Source organism: Lichtheimia ornata, assembly GCF_029851405.1.
Source record: "Lichtheimia ornata isolate CBS 291.66 chromosome Unknown scaffold00007, whole genome shotgun sequence".
NCBI classification, from domain to species: domain Eukaryota; kingdom Fungi; phylum Mucoromycota; class Mucoromycetes; order Mucorales; family Lichtheimiaceae; genus Lichtheimia; species Lichtheimia ornata.
In genome coordinates, this window is record NW_026695327.1 from 65,390 (window position 1) to 79,518 (window position 14,129).

Sequence of the window (14,129 nt, forward strand, 5' to 3'; positions counted from 1 at the left end):
TCATGTTTTACCTTTTTCTGGGAGTCAAATATGACAATGAAGACGGCGACAATGAAAGCAGGATAACAATAACACGTACTGTGAATGAACACAAAGGTAAGCTTTGATCCTCCAGATTGCAAGGAATGAGAAACGCACCAATACTTGGGATCTTGACAGCGTGAGCAATCAAATCAAGATGGCGGAAAGAGATGTGTGGTGTAAAATGATGCGTAGCAATAGCCCTTGTTATGCATGGCAGACGTGTTGAGTGCTCACGAAGGCAAGAGCGACGAATGTTTGTTGAGGATGGTACATATCAAGTGGTTGGGATGGTGACATTGCTGTTGTAAAAGAACATGAGGGTGTGTGAGATGATATTGCATTGTAAGACGTTGCTGCAAACCTTGTTCATATACATTGGATATACACTCGTACCTTGGATTGCTTGTTATAGTATGATGGTTTCAAGGATACGACGAGTCTGTAGCGATGGGCGTATGTCAGGTTCGCGTCTTCATTGTGTCCTAGTAGGGTGCTCCAAAGTCGATGCTTGTTGTCAAGATGTTATGTCTAAAAGCAGCCTTCTTCTTCACTCGTTGCAGGTGGCTGAGACGATTGCCGTGGAGAGCATGTCAATTGGCAACCGGAATAAAGGAATTAGATGGTGGGAGGAATGCAACATGAGAAAAAGAAAACAACTGAGAAAAGGACAAGTGTAACCAACGCTGCATTAAAAGTGGCGGGAGTCAATCAAGTACGTCAACATGCATGCACCCACCCACCTCCATAAGCATCACATTTAAAGTTCTCAACCATTGTCATTGCCGTGTGTATATTAGAAACAGCGAGATTGATTATAAAAAATGTCAAGGAGGAGATATTTACAAAAGCATATAACAATGAGAAACAAGGCTATTGTGTGATAGAGTAGGAGATAAGGGTGATTTGGGGTAGAATGATAAAGAGTAATTGGATACAGCAAAAAGTTTATGCTGCTTCAGTCTTGACACCTGCTGGTGCGTACGATCCACGATACTTTTGTTCAATGCGCATCAAGATCTCATTATCTTGCTGGGCCGTGCCACCGCCACCAAAGAGCTCGTCCATTTCTTCTAAAGTGCAACCTTTGGTCTCAGGAATGAAGAACCATGTGAAGAAAAAGGAGAGCAAACAAAAGCAAGCGAAGAAAATGTAGGTGCCAAATCCAATGTTCTCCAACATGGGAGGAGTGATTTGTGCAATAATGAAGTTGTTCATCCAATTACTGCTGGTTGCAATCGACATGCCCTTGGCTCGAGCACGGAGTGGGAAGATCTCGGCAGTAATGACCCAACCGACAGGTCTAAACGTGGTCATTAGTATCATTCATTCATCTGTTGCAGTAGGTGATTGGTAACTTACCCCCAAGAATAGGCATAATTAGCAATGAAAAAGTACATGCATGCAACTGCACCCCAGCCTTTGCCTTCGTTGCCAACCCAGTTGCCATCAAAAAGACCTTGAATGACGGCCACGATCGCCATGGAAAGAGTCATAAAGATAGATGCCACCATAAGAGTAGGCTTACGGCCCATCTTATCAAGGAACAATACGGTAGGGATGGTAGCTACAACATTGATAATGCCGACTACACCAGTGGCGAGAAGCTTGATAGTGTTTCCTTCGAGACCAAGTGATTGGAAAATCTTTGGTGCATAGTAAATGAGCGAGTTGGTTCCACAAAATTGCTATTTTGAAAAGGCTATTGAGTACGCTATGGATGGATCTTATCAATTTTTCAATACCTGAAAGAATTGAACAATGGATGCAATGGCAACACGGTTGAACATACCAGGGCGGAAGAGATCACGATAACCCAAAAGGCCAATCATGAAGCGAGCTTTGAAACCCTTTTGGTCAACGTATTGAGGATATTGGTGACGCTCCAATTCCTTGTCAAATTCGACTGAAATCTTAATATCACGCCATTCATCTTGCAATACAGGGTCATCAATAGCACGTCGACGCAATTTGGATAGCACCTTTAATGCTTCTTCTTCACGACCTTGGCTCATCAACCATCTTGGTGAGAATGGGAAAAAGAGGATACCGATACCAAGAATGAGGCCAAGTATGAGTTGCAAGCATAGAGGGATTCGCCATTGTGCCTCGCTGTTGATATACTGAGTGCCAAAGTTGATCCAGAAGGAGACAAGGATACCGATGGTGATAGCAAATTGTTGCAATGATACGAGTGAGCCACGCACTTCGGGTGGTGCAATTTCAGATTGATACATGGGCACAAGCATACTAAGTGAGCCAACACCAAGACCACAAATAAAGCGACCCGCCATCAAATAGGAGACCGTTTGTGCACCGCCTTGAAGTGCACTACCGAGCAAAAATACAAGACACGCCATGACGATCGTATACTTGCGACTAAATCGATCCGCTGGATAAGCTGTCAACCATGCACCAGCCCATGCACCCAACTCAAGAATGGCTACCACAAAACCATTCTCAGTTGAGTTCATTGGAAACCTTGCCATGAAAGTTTCCATTTCTTGAACACCCGAAATCACACCAATGTCATCTATTTTGTATCAAGAGATCATGTGAGCCAAAGTGAATGCACATCTTCCTATATTTCATATAGACTTACAGCCAAATGTACAACCACCAATGGAAGCAAAAAGAGCCGTGCCGAATACAAATGGGTTGTTGAAAAAGCCCTTGAGACCACTTGATGTTGCACGCTGCTGACTCGGATGTCGAGGATGCCCCGCATCAATATCGGAGATGGAGTGCTGATCCTTCTCAATAGACATGCTGACGATGATAAGAAAAGAAGAGATGCAGGGGCAGATTGGGTGGTTTATATAGATGTGGGTCGTGAATTCAGGTGGAACATGATTGGGCGGAACACAACGTTAGATTCAGATTGCCCGATTGAAGGATCATGTGGCCCCGTTTTCGTTGAATTGGACCTAATCCTATCTCCTACTCGCACGCATTCATTATGGGAACATGAAAAAGATGATCATGGAGCTGATTGTTAAAAGAATAAAGCATCTTGAGGGGATAACAACATGTTGAATGTGCATGTAGGTTGAGTGACAATAGCATGGGTCAGCTTGTTTCTTGTTCCTTCTACCCCACAACACACCCCGCACCATCCCAACCAACCGCTGTGCAACTCGAGACCACAGACCCACCAAAACATACTCATTTTAGCAACCATCCAACAACCCATTTCATCTCATCATCCCGTTTCCATGTATATGGAGTTTTCTTAAAGGTCAATGTGTTCCTTGTGTTCTTTCCCAGGGCTGTCAAAATTATCTTGACGTAAAAGGTAGTACAAGGGAACAGAATTGGGTGTGGTGAAAGTTACCCGATCTTGCCCATTGTCTCACCGGCTATCTTGTGTGTATGATTCTTTTCGTAATGCCCTGTGCATGGCTAGATCCGAATTTGTTTTCAATCCGCGGAACCCATCAGCCATGAATCAATGATGGTATCACACCCATTATGAAGAAGACGACATTGATGTGATGCTGTTTGTGGTGTGTATATCATCCACCGGGTTTTATGGCATATAGCTTCATCACTATGCATTTACACAAGTGCTACAATAGCGCATAATCCACCATGGGTTAAACCCGTTTCTTTATCAATCGGCTTTTTTTCTTGTGACTGAAACTAAACACCTATGCTGTATATAGATCAATTCTCCCTCAATTGTGCTCCCATAAAGCAAGAGTCCGCAAACTTTGTGTGTCGTTGGATTTACTTTTGTATGCAAAGAAAATTAGGGATCTCAGGGTGTAAATCTTTTACATCAATCATGTTGCTTTCATCATCGATAGTAAAATAAATGGTGTGCCTGGTTCACTGGTCGATCTATTATTGAACCAGTGAATCGGCTGAAACATGTACAAGATAAAGAAGGCTAGCCCAAAAAAATCATCATCACCAAAATGAAACGACTTTTACTAGAGGTCGTCGGATGGTGCTGCTCGTTCCTTCTCATCCTTCTATGTCTCGTCATCATCATACACATAGGATCCTTTTAACTATGCAATGCATGGGAGCCTATTGCAATCATGATGTGATTATTTGACCCAAGATAATGGAAGCAGACATGTGTGTGTGTGTGAACATGATTCAAGGTTGATGACCGGTCGTCAGGCACCGACCATGTTATGTAAGCTGTGGAGAATGATTTCGGAGAATTCATGGGCAGCTTGCTTATGTCAGCTGCAGATCCAATCAAACCTTGGGATCAATGCAATCGCCGCTCCAAGGAATAGCGGTATGAGTTGACGCAGAACAACGTGGTCTTCGGGGGGTAATCCAATTTGTGAAAATATGGGGAATGGCGGTACTTTTAACAATAAACATGTGGGGGAGAAGGGCTACCCCACATCAAGATAACATACATACACTAAGAGTTAATAGCAAACCTCCATTTCTTTCATGCGCACATAGCACAAAGTAGTACAACAAGAGCCAATTTCAGAGGGGACAACAAAGCAATCAATGGGGCATCACTTGTATTATCGGTAAAATGGAATCGGGATTCATACAATGCATAAATGTCTATCCGAGCTTCTGTTCGAAGAGAGTGGATGGAAGACATGGCATCCAATTAAAAACCGAAGCCAGCTTGCGGTGTCGTTGCCTGAAATTGAAGTCAAGGATTATGCACAACGGGTCGTTCTTTATCTCTTACTTTTGACACCAATGAGCAAGCGACATTCCAATCGGACACCTTGACCAACAATGCTGAACGAAATCGAGGACATGCTGAAGGACAAAAGCTAGGAATTGCAAACACAGCTACAGCTGGCACGATCCAAAGCCGACAATGAGGAACACCATCCGCAACGCAACGCCTTTTACTATTATCATCGCGTTCAACAACACTCGCTTTGCACGCCAACAAGGATGTCGAGTGAACAGCAACCATTTTATCATGGTGAATAATACAATGTGTCAACGCCGATCTTTATTCTTCAACTACCAGCGGTTTATGAAGAGGACGTGGGTTTGAAGGTGATATGAACGACTAGCAGTAACCCACCAAATCAACATAACGATCATGGCAGAAGGTGAGGTGCGAACCATGTAAAAAGAGATAGGATACAACATGCTTTTGCCGTTTTAGTATCGCCATCAGCTGCTGCAGACGATCCATGACATTGTTGTTCGATCCGCATCAAGATCTCGTTATCTTTTGGGCCAATTCATCAGCAAGTACATTTCCTCAAGAATAGCTCCCTTGGACTATGTAACAGAGAAGCACATGAAGAAAAAGGAAAACAAGTACAACAAGCAAGCAAGAAGATGGGCTCTGGAGATCCAACACGGTGATCAGGTAGTGGTTTGTGCGATTGATGTGCTCTTGGATAGTACAAGTGGGATATGGTAGCATTATCAGATAGCGTAGTACAATAAACACTTCATTGATGGATGGCATTTGTTGATTGCATCAAAATTGGATAATGGGTTCATTCGTTGAGTCACATCTTCGTGAGCATCTAGTTGATGATGACCTTAAATGTCGCCTATTTAGGCTTCGCCAATTAAAGTTCGAGGACACGTGTGCCTGTCGACCACGACAATGAAAACAAGATAACAATGAAAGCATATGGATGGCCACAAAGGTGAAATACAAACCACAGGGTTGCAAGAAATGCCATGTGCACCAAATCCTGGACGTTTTGGTGTTGCAGGCAATAATCAAAGGGGTAGTACGATAGAGGCAAGGAAAGAGAGGAGGAGGATTGGACAATCAACAATGCATGACAACATCCATTCTTATGTACATGGATGTATGGTGATATTATACTCTCACAAAGAACAAAGAATGATGCTATACGTGGATATCGAGTTTATTCGGCTGTTCGATCATATTTGTCACCATTCAAAGGGAGAGGGGTAATATCTCGATCCTTAAACCCGCTGGTTGGGCTGCTCTCCTGAAGGACGTTCTCACGTTTTAAGGGAAATGAATATGCATTTTTACTGTATTCGTGGCCCTTATTTTCTTGTGTGCATCGCTGTGTGCCAATTTCATCATATTCACCGTGCTCGTGCAGGTCGTTCTTATATAGCGGCGGGGAGAACAAACCGAAAGATCACCGAGAAGCTGCAGTAAGGCTTATTATTAAGCAGCCATTATTATAGCGGGAATCACCCATTTAGTCTTTGATGATAATGTCAAGGATTCAGGCGGCACAATTATACTGCGTATGTATATCAACTCCTAATAGTGTCCTTGAGGGCAGTCTATGAACATGCGTAAAAGTTAACGTGGATCACTGTTTACACTTAGTAACAATAACCTATGCCTATCTTGTACCGTGATGATGATACCTTCCCTTCCTCAATGTAACGTTTTAGCTTTGTACCATAAAAGGGGTAGTACATTCATTAGAGATTTAGCTGTATACAAATCTACGATATGAATTATACAGCATGAAAAAATCAACCATATCGGGGAATCGCGGCAGGCTACATAACCTGGAGATCGGGGAGAACATAGGGTCTTGCCCGATTTCCTGGATGCTGCCTGATCGCTTGATTTGAGCGTTAAACTAGGTACGTTGATATTACCTTTTCTTTTGCTTACCATCATGTCCCTTTTTGTTATCTTGGATCTCTTTTTCTTTTCTTCTTTCTCCTCTCGATCACCATTCATTGTCATTATCAGATATGAATCCGCACCACCACCCTGTTGATTCTCTCTTTGGGTGCCCTGTATGCAGCAGCCGACTCAAGAATCCAGTAACGCTATCGTGCGGTTATACAGTGTGTAAACATTGTTTGCCCTCCCAACTATCAACTGGAATTGCTGGTGGTACGATGTCCACCCAAGAACAGCGCACTTTTATTTGTCCGGTAACGGCCTGTCAACAGCGCGCACATCTATTTGGGCGTGATCGGGAGATCCATGTTGACACTGTGATCGATGCATTAATCTCAGCCGAAGCCTACTATGATGTATCAAGAATGCAACAACGATGGCCGATGGTTAAGAAGCGACGCATAGAAAAGAATATGGATGATGGGGATGATCGACATGACCACCTCCTTGAATGTCCTAAATGCAGCAACATGTTCTCGGATCCTATCACCACGCATTGTGGGCATGTCTTTTGCAAAGTGTGTTTGTTGAAGCTTGCAATACAGGGTGAGCCCTGCATTAAATGTCACAATCCTTTGCCCCGCTTCAATCATTTCTTGAATCAAGCAGCCGTTAATCGTATTTTGCAGCAAATGCTAAACAATAGCGGCGTTTCATCAGCACCATCATCATCATCATCATCATCATCTTCGCTCCTCATAGCCGTATCACAGCAACCGATGCCTGTATTTGTCACTGGCTTGGTGATATTACCAAGGCAACATGCAAGGCTACCAATCTATGCCCCAGCACATATACGCATGTTCCGTGAAGCTGTTTTTGGTGATCGACAACAAGGCAAACTATACCTCGCAACCGTTCATCGTGGTAGGCCATCAATGGCACACTATGGAACCATTGTTGAAATTGTATCGATTGAAACTCCACATGCATCGCATTCACTCGACCATGGCATGGTACTTGATGTAGTGGGATGTGAACGATTTACAGCCTCCGATGCTGCAGCGGCAACAACAGGGATGTCATACGACATATCAATGCTGACAGCCTATTGCTCATCGATACCTAACGACAGCAACATCATGAGGGATGACGAACGTGTAGATGAGATTCGTCGCTTTTTGAGCGAGATTGCACATCATCCACCACCAGCTATCGAATGGGGCACGCTTTGGTTTGACACAATGGAGCGTATCCATGGTCATTTGCCTCCACGCCATGCACCTGTTGAAGACCAACTATGGTGGACAGCGATTGTGTTACCTGTCAGTGCCACGGAGCGATACAGCCTTCTTTGTATCGTGCCACTGGATGCACGCCTCAGCTTAGTCCTCTCTTGGACACGACAACTTAGGGAACAATGGTCTACTCAACACCAGCAATAATCTATCATACCGGCATGTTTCAAAACATTCTACTCGTATCATATGCATTTGCTCATACAGCGCCTGACAAGGTTATTACTATGCTTCTCCTTTATTATCCTCCATACCTCTACACATACAATCATCACGACTTCACATACTATGCATGTTTTCTCCCTTTTGCTCTTTTTCATGACGCCTACATTCCCGCTATGCACCATCTTTTGTTTCATACATGTATAATCGGTCATTTGCTTACATATGTGCTATGCACAACATCATCATACATGACTTTTATTGAAGGTTTCTCCAAACCGGCAACAGCCCCCTTCACTTTTTAATATGATATCCCGACGACAATATATGCAGTAAACCGTATCATACCTTTGGATCGAACAAGCGGTTCGAATTAAGAGTACATTGCATTAGTAAGGGATGAGAAAAATGCATCGTGTTGAGTAGGAGGAGAAGGGAGGATTCAGAGTGGGAAATCTTCACACATGGTTGTCAGGCAGTCGTCAGGTGGAAAAAGAGGAGTGGATTTCAGACAATGAAAACAATACATAAACGACACATGCCATCCAAATTTGTTCATGATGCCAAATTTGCATTCCCTCTCCCTTAAAATCAAATCCATCGATCGCCATACTATGACCCGACGTAGTACAAATTGATCGCATTAGAACAATTTAGCCTTTTGGATTTCCCCATCTGCTGCTGTTACTGAATGCCTCCTATTATTCTATCACCCTGCTTTTAACAAATTGGGACTGACACGCGACAAATCTTTACTGCCCTAAGGGCCATAGAAAAGGGTGCAGATAATGAATTCGGATGACATCCCCAATCATGGAAGATGTATTGTTTCTAATACATTATGTACCAGAATGGTTTTCAGGTTTGAATTTGAATCTTGGTTGCTGCATGCTAACGCTTACGTGTGCAACGCTTCATGCTCAAAACCAGCACGCAGGTATGCCATCATTCCTAAGCTCGCACGTCTCGTCATCGACTACCTACGATCATGTATTCTATCATGGTGGCATTCCATTACTGACGAATACTTCTTTGTGGATTCAATCCTCTTGAATCGATATGTTTGATGGTTGATGGTAAAAACCACTCCCCTCATGGCAAAACACACGATCATGTGTAAGATCCATCGCATCGCAAGATCAGCATTTCATCTACTACGTGATGTATCAATATTGGTATGAAATGAAAGGCATCGTTGGATTTATTGTGCATAGCTGATGCTTGGAAATGATAAAGAAGTGTCAATTCTACGACGATGTTGAAATAGGATAAATGATATCGTGGTGCATTGAAGTCAATGAATACATAGTAAAACGAATCCTTCTGCTATAATTATGGGCATGTTAATGACATAGATGATGGATTTATCTGCATTTGGTACCTCCTATGGTGGGGTTTGCGTGATCGAAGAAAACGCTCTGATGGGTGGAGGTGAGCCAAGTCGGTGTGTGCAGCGCAAAAAAGAAGCCCTATCCCAATTGGAGATGCTCACTGGGAGATTTAATTCGGGGACCAGCAGCTCGACGACTTTGACACAAGTGCTTCTCTTCTCTTTCTCCCATTCATGACATTCCGATCAAGGTAATGCTCTCAATGGTTGCGAGGTTTCCATATAGTCCTGAGTACTCATAGGCAGGGGGTGTAGTAGGTGATGGTAGCCATGGCAATATCGTTGCTCTTCTTGTTCGTTGCTATGCCGCCCCAACACGCTTTATGCAACAGGTACATTCATAGCCCAATGCAGCAGCAGAACTTGTTCTTTTGACATGGTAGTTTGTGTAGACGCCAAGACTGATCTCCAAAGACGTTGACTGGTTTGGCGTTTTTGTTTCGGCTCAACTGCACTACACCATTGTTTCGGTATCAGCAACCCAACAACAAAGGTCTCTATGCATATGAAAAGGCAAGTGCAGTGAACAAAGACAATGAAGTGGCGTTTATTGCATACCTTTGCTAATAATGAATCGAACAGGTTTTTGGTCAGGCAGGGAAATTTTGGGCCATTATCATCTCTTTGGGTTCGACTCCCAACCTGTACTTTTTGGCGATTTGACGTCGGTTCACAACAGCGCGTTCTTCTCGTGATGTATGTTGGTGGGTTACTCTTTGAGGATTGGGATGATGGGGGATCATTTGTTCTTTGTGGGAGAGGATGAATGAGAACAGCTACAAGCCCCTGGATGGTGTGAAGGTGATGGCATCGACGGTGATCTGGTTATCTGGTTCCACCTGCATATTTGCTTTCCTTTATTCATAGAGGCAACAGCGACACACGCATGATACCTCTTTCCGGGCAAGATGATCATTACTTGGCTGATTCCTCATATCCCCTTGGCATTAGAAGGACGCATGCAGGAGCCCATTCTTTTCTATTGGTGCCTCAGATAGTGATTGTGACCACGAGGAAGTAGCTGGAGGCATTGTTTATTATCCACTTGGACTTAGCTAGCTTATTCCCCTCTTCTTGTTGCTTGCGGATTATAGCCTAGATGATACAATGATAAAGTGGTTCCGTTATCAGTCTTGTAATAGATCTATGCCTTTCCTGATACAATAAAGAGTATTTATGCAGCAACCTGTCAACGGCATCTGTGTAACCACCACGTACTATTTCATGCCGAGAGCACCTTGCCTATATATAGTGTTCGCGGCACAATCAGCAATTAGCAGCAACAGCGCCATCACGCGTATTATAGTATAGATAAAACATGATGGTACATCTTCATAATAAAGCGTAGAGCATTTATGAGAATGATGTCGATCAGCATGTCCCAGTGCACCTTGTGTGAAAGTTTCAGGTTCGAGCGGGGTAATCTCAATATCAAGGATTGATGTACAATGTTCATGCATTCATACAAGAGGTGCCCGACCGATTTACTTTCCACTCCTTCCACTTTCCACTCTCAGCCTCTTGCCTCTTCCTCCCATTCTCTTCTGTTGACCAATTCAAGTATACAACTACAACTTGCGAACGATTGTCCTGCTTCAGCCCACCATGTCGATCCTACAACTCTCTTGATCCGATTGTCTTTGACTGAATGACAAGTCCATGGCGTGCACACCCCACTACAACACTCGCGTTTCTTGACACGACATCTCTTGTACATTCCTCTTCCACGATCAAGCGTAACATCGTTCATTCCAGCAGTTGCTATTCGCTCCATTGTCTCAAACAGCGTCCACAACCTTGTCACTCTACTACAACACACGCTCTTGCACACTCCTCTGCCACAACCAAACGTAACAGCAGCTGCTATTAGCAACGCCTTCACTCCATTATCTCCAGCTACTTGCAGCATCCTGCCATGCAGCCTTTTCACGTGAACAGCAGATGGTCATTGTATAGAAGTAGCTTATTTACGTGCATCAACTTGCTTTGACGCATACGAACCCCAATGGATGATGCCGTATCAGCTATCAAGTACACCACGATACAAACAATCTTCACCTGGTTGAGCTGCGATACGAAATGATCAAGAAAGAGGTAGACCAACACTCGGATGGAAAAGGAAGCGTATCAGCAGCATTACTGGACTTGCCATGGTTACGGGTGGAATCACTGCAACCAAGTGCAGTGATTGGGGAAGATGGAATGTCTCTTTTGGTTTTTGTCGCGTTGTCAGCAGGATCGATGCATCGTGGCGCGTGGATATGGCTGAGGATGATGATGGATTGATGGATATGACAAAGGGCTTACATCTTTGACGAAGGTGTCGTACAGCCATGGGGGACATTGGAGTACTCGATTCGATGCATGCAGCAGCTATTTTGCAATCATGGATGAAGGATGATTATGATGGCGGCAACGAAGAATACAATGACACAATTATCCCTGTTCCCTCTATATGATTCATCCGTTTCTTATTGAATCCTGCTCCTTTATCGTATTATTTACCTGATAAGCATCCACATTACCATGTACTATGCTTCAGCTTTTTCATTGAATGAACTTTGGATTCAACATCATCTTTAGAAGTGTATCGTGCTATCAGCTCATATGTGCAAGATGTGGATCACTTGGCTGGTTTCTGGATTGAAAGGGGGAATAGAAATTTGAAGGTTGGAAAGTGAGATTGGATCATTTACATCATCGTCGAGAGGCTTTTGTCCCTTTCATCGCATTGCATTGGTTGAGCCTCCTCTCGTTCATATGCTATGTAGACGATAGGTAGCAACGATTTTCAGCGGTTGGTTCAACGCTTGTATTTACGAAGATAGTGAGTTGTGGAAAAGCGGATTGTTGTCATTGTTTGGTGATGAACGCCTTGTTCATCTCATATGCACACGGATTGTATTATGCATGGATAATCAATCACACCAAGGCTCTTTGTGAGCGACCCCCATTAATCTATCAGCTTATCACCATTCCCAACAAGCATGCTTTAACTCTTTGTGATCACCGGAATACCCACGCCTACCATCAGACGAAAGGCATTGTCACTCTTCCTATTACCCCCAATACATCCACCTTTATTTCCTTGCACCTTCAAAGGCCAAATTGATGTAAGTATCATGTTTATGGATGGGCTTATTCGATGAACGATCCATATACTGATATCCGTAATGATCTTTAGCGTTTCATTGTTATCCTCCTTTCATTGTCATTGTAATTTGGCTTGTTATTAAGGTAAAACCTCATCCTATGCTGAATGAACCATATACTCATATTCATTTTGATGTAGCTATTTCCTTAAATGCATATGCAAAGTTGGAGTAGGTGGCATAGTACACTACAGCCCACATGGTGGTGATGATATACAGCGGCTTCCACGAATAGGCCCGAGGCTGGAATAACCAACTTGTCCCGAGAGATGCATTGATCACTTGAAGCCCATTTTAAAAGTCGTTTGGAATGCAAGGAGCGTACGGAGCCGGCTGTTGGAATGGATAATCATATGCGATGAACCACCATGGCACTGTTTCAACCCAACAAGACTCTACAATGGACGTCGCGCTGTGATTCATCCATCATTTCCCGCCCCATTCTCTTAATCATCGACACTATCAAAGAAAACAACGTAACCACCACCACCACCACCAGCATCCGTTATTGTCGTCCACATCATGCTCGAGCCTTTCCTCTTACTATCTCACAATTGAACTTTTGTATGGGTCAAGCAGCTTTTACATCATGAACCTCGTGTGTTGCTGATGCTGTTGTTGAAGCTAACTCACTCATTAGCAAGATCGTTTCCGCCAATGAGAACATGGTTGGGATCAGGGTGAGTGGAAAAGATAAAAGGTAACGTGCGTATACTTGGGTGTGTACAGACGAGGTTGCTCTTGACGAGGTGCATGAAATTAAAGGCACTCCCGATACAATGAAATAACCCAGATGATAAGCTGAAAGTAAAGAATAGCATAAAATGCTTCAAATAAACTCTGTTGCTGGTTGTCTTTTATTCTTTGCAATTACTTTTCTAGTTATAATACGACGATAATTGTTGTTTATAGATAATAGATATGAAGTAAGCGTTGTAAAGGTTGTGAATGCTAAGAAAAGAAAAAGAAATGGGGTGTGGGAATCAAAAAAGTAACGAAAGTGAAGCAAAAGTAAAGAAAAAGAGTGTGGAAAATGTGCAGGGAGTGGGAATCGAACCCGCGATTATGTGTAACTGACCAAGGAAAAAATCCAAAAAAGGAAGAGACAATTGGTTTCGACGACTTCTGTCATGTACTCACAGGGATGACCGCGCGAAGGTTTGTCTCACCATCCCCACCTCTAGCGGGCGGACCAATCTCCGCATCGTCAAGGGACCTGGTCGGGTTGGGGGCCCGAGCAGGTGCTTGATTTTTAATGGTTCTCTCCCCCTGAGTGCCCCCAACACTGCAGGGCGAGAGATCCGAGGTCCATTTACCCTAGGAATCGATCTACTTATATAATGGTTTTAGGGACCCCCATTGTCAACTTGTGGGTCTCTTCATTTTCACACTTTTCCCCACCGTTGTACATGAAGCTATGCCCGATTCCAACGTTTTTTATATCATTTTGATCGTAAATTTTACTACAATCATATAAATGTAGGTTTTTTCGAGAAAAAAAGTGAATGGGTGTCATTCTCTTCAGATTTAAGGCAAACCACTGCCTTCATCACGTGGAATCCGATGATTTCATT

At 43.4% G+C, this 14,129-nt stretch overlaps 2 protein-coding genes across 2 annotated transcripts; one reads left to right on the plus strand and one right to left on the minus strand.

Annotated features, from left to right (window-relative positions):
- Positions 1-969: 969 nt before the first annotated feature.
- Positions 970-2,789, minus strand: O0I10_002426 (uncharacterized protein; the record flags this gene model as incomplete). The annotated part of the gene is made up of 4 exons (XM_058482508.1): positions 970-1,324; positions 1,384-1,709; positions 1,767-2,554; positions 2,624-2,789. 4 exons carry the CDS (start codon positions 2,787-2,789, stop codon positions 970-972), a joined length of 1,635 nt encoding a protein of 544 aa, XP_058346532.1.
- Positions 2,790-6,681: 3,892 nt separating this feature from the next.
- O0I10_002427 (uncharacterized protein) lies at positions 6,682-7,998 on the plus strand (the record flags this gene model as incomplete). Its single annotated transcript, XM_058482509.1, has 1 exon — positions 6,682-7,998. One exon carries the CDS (start codon positions 6,682-6,684, stop codon positions 7,996-7,998), a length of 1,317 nt encoding a protein of 438 aa, XP_058346533.1.
- Positions 7,999-14,129: the final 6,131 nt, after the last annotated feature.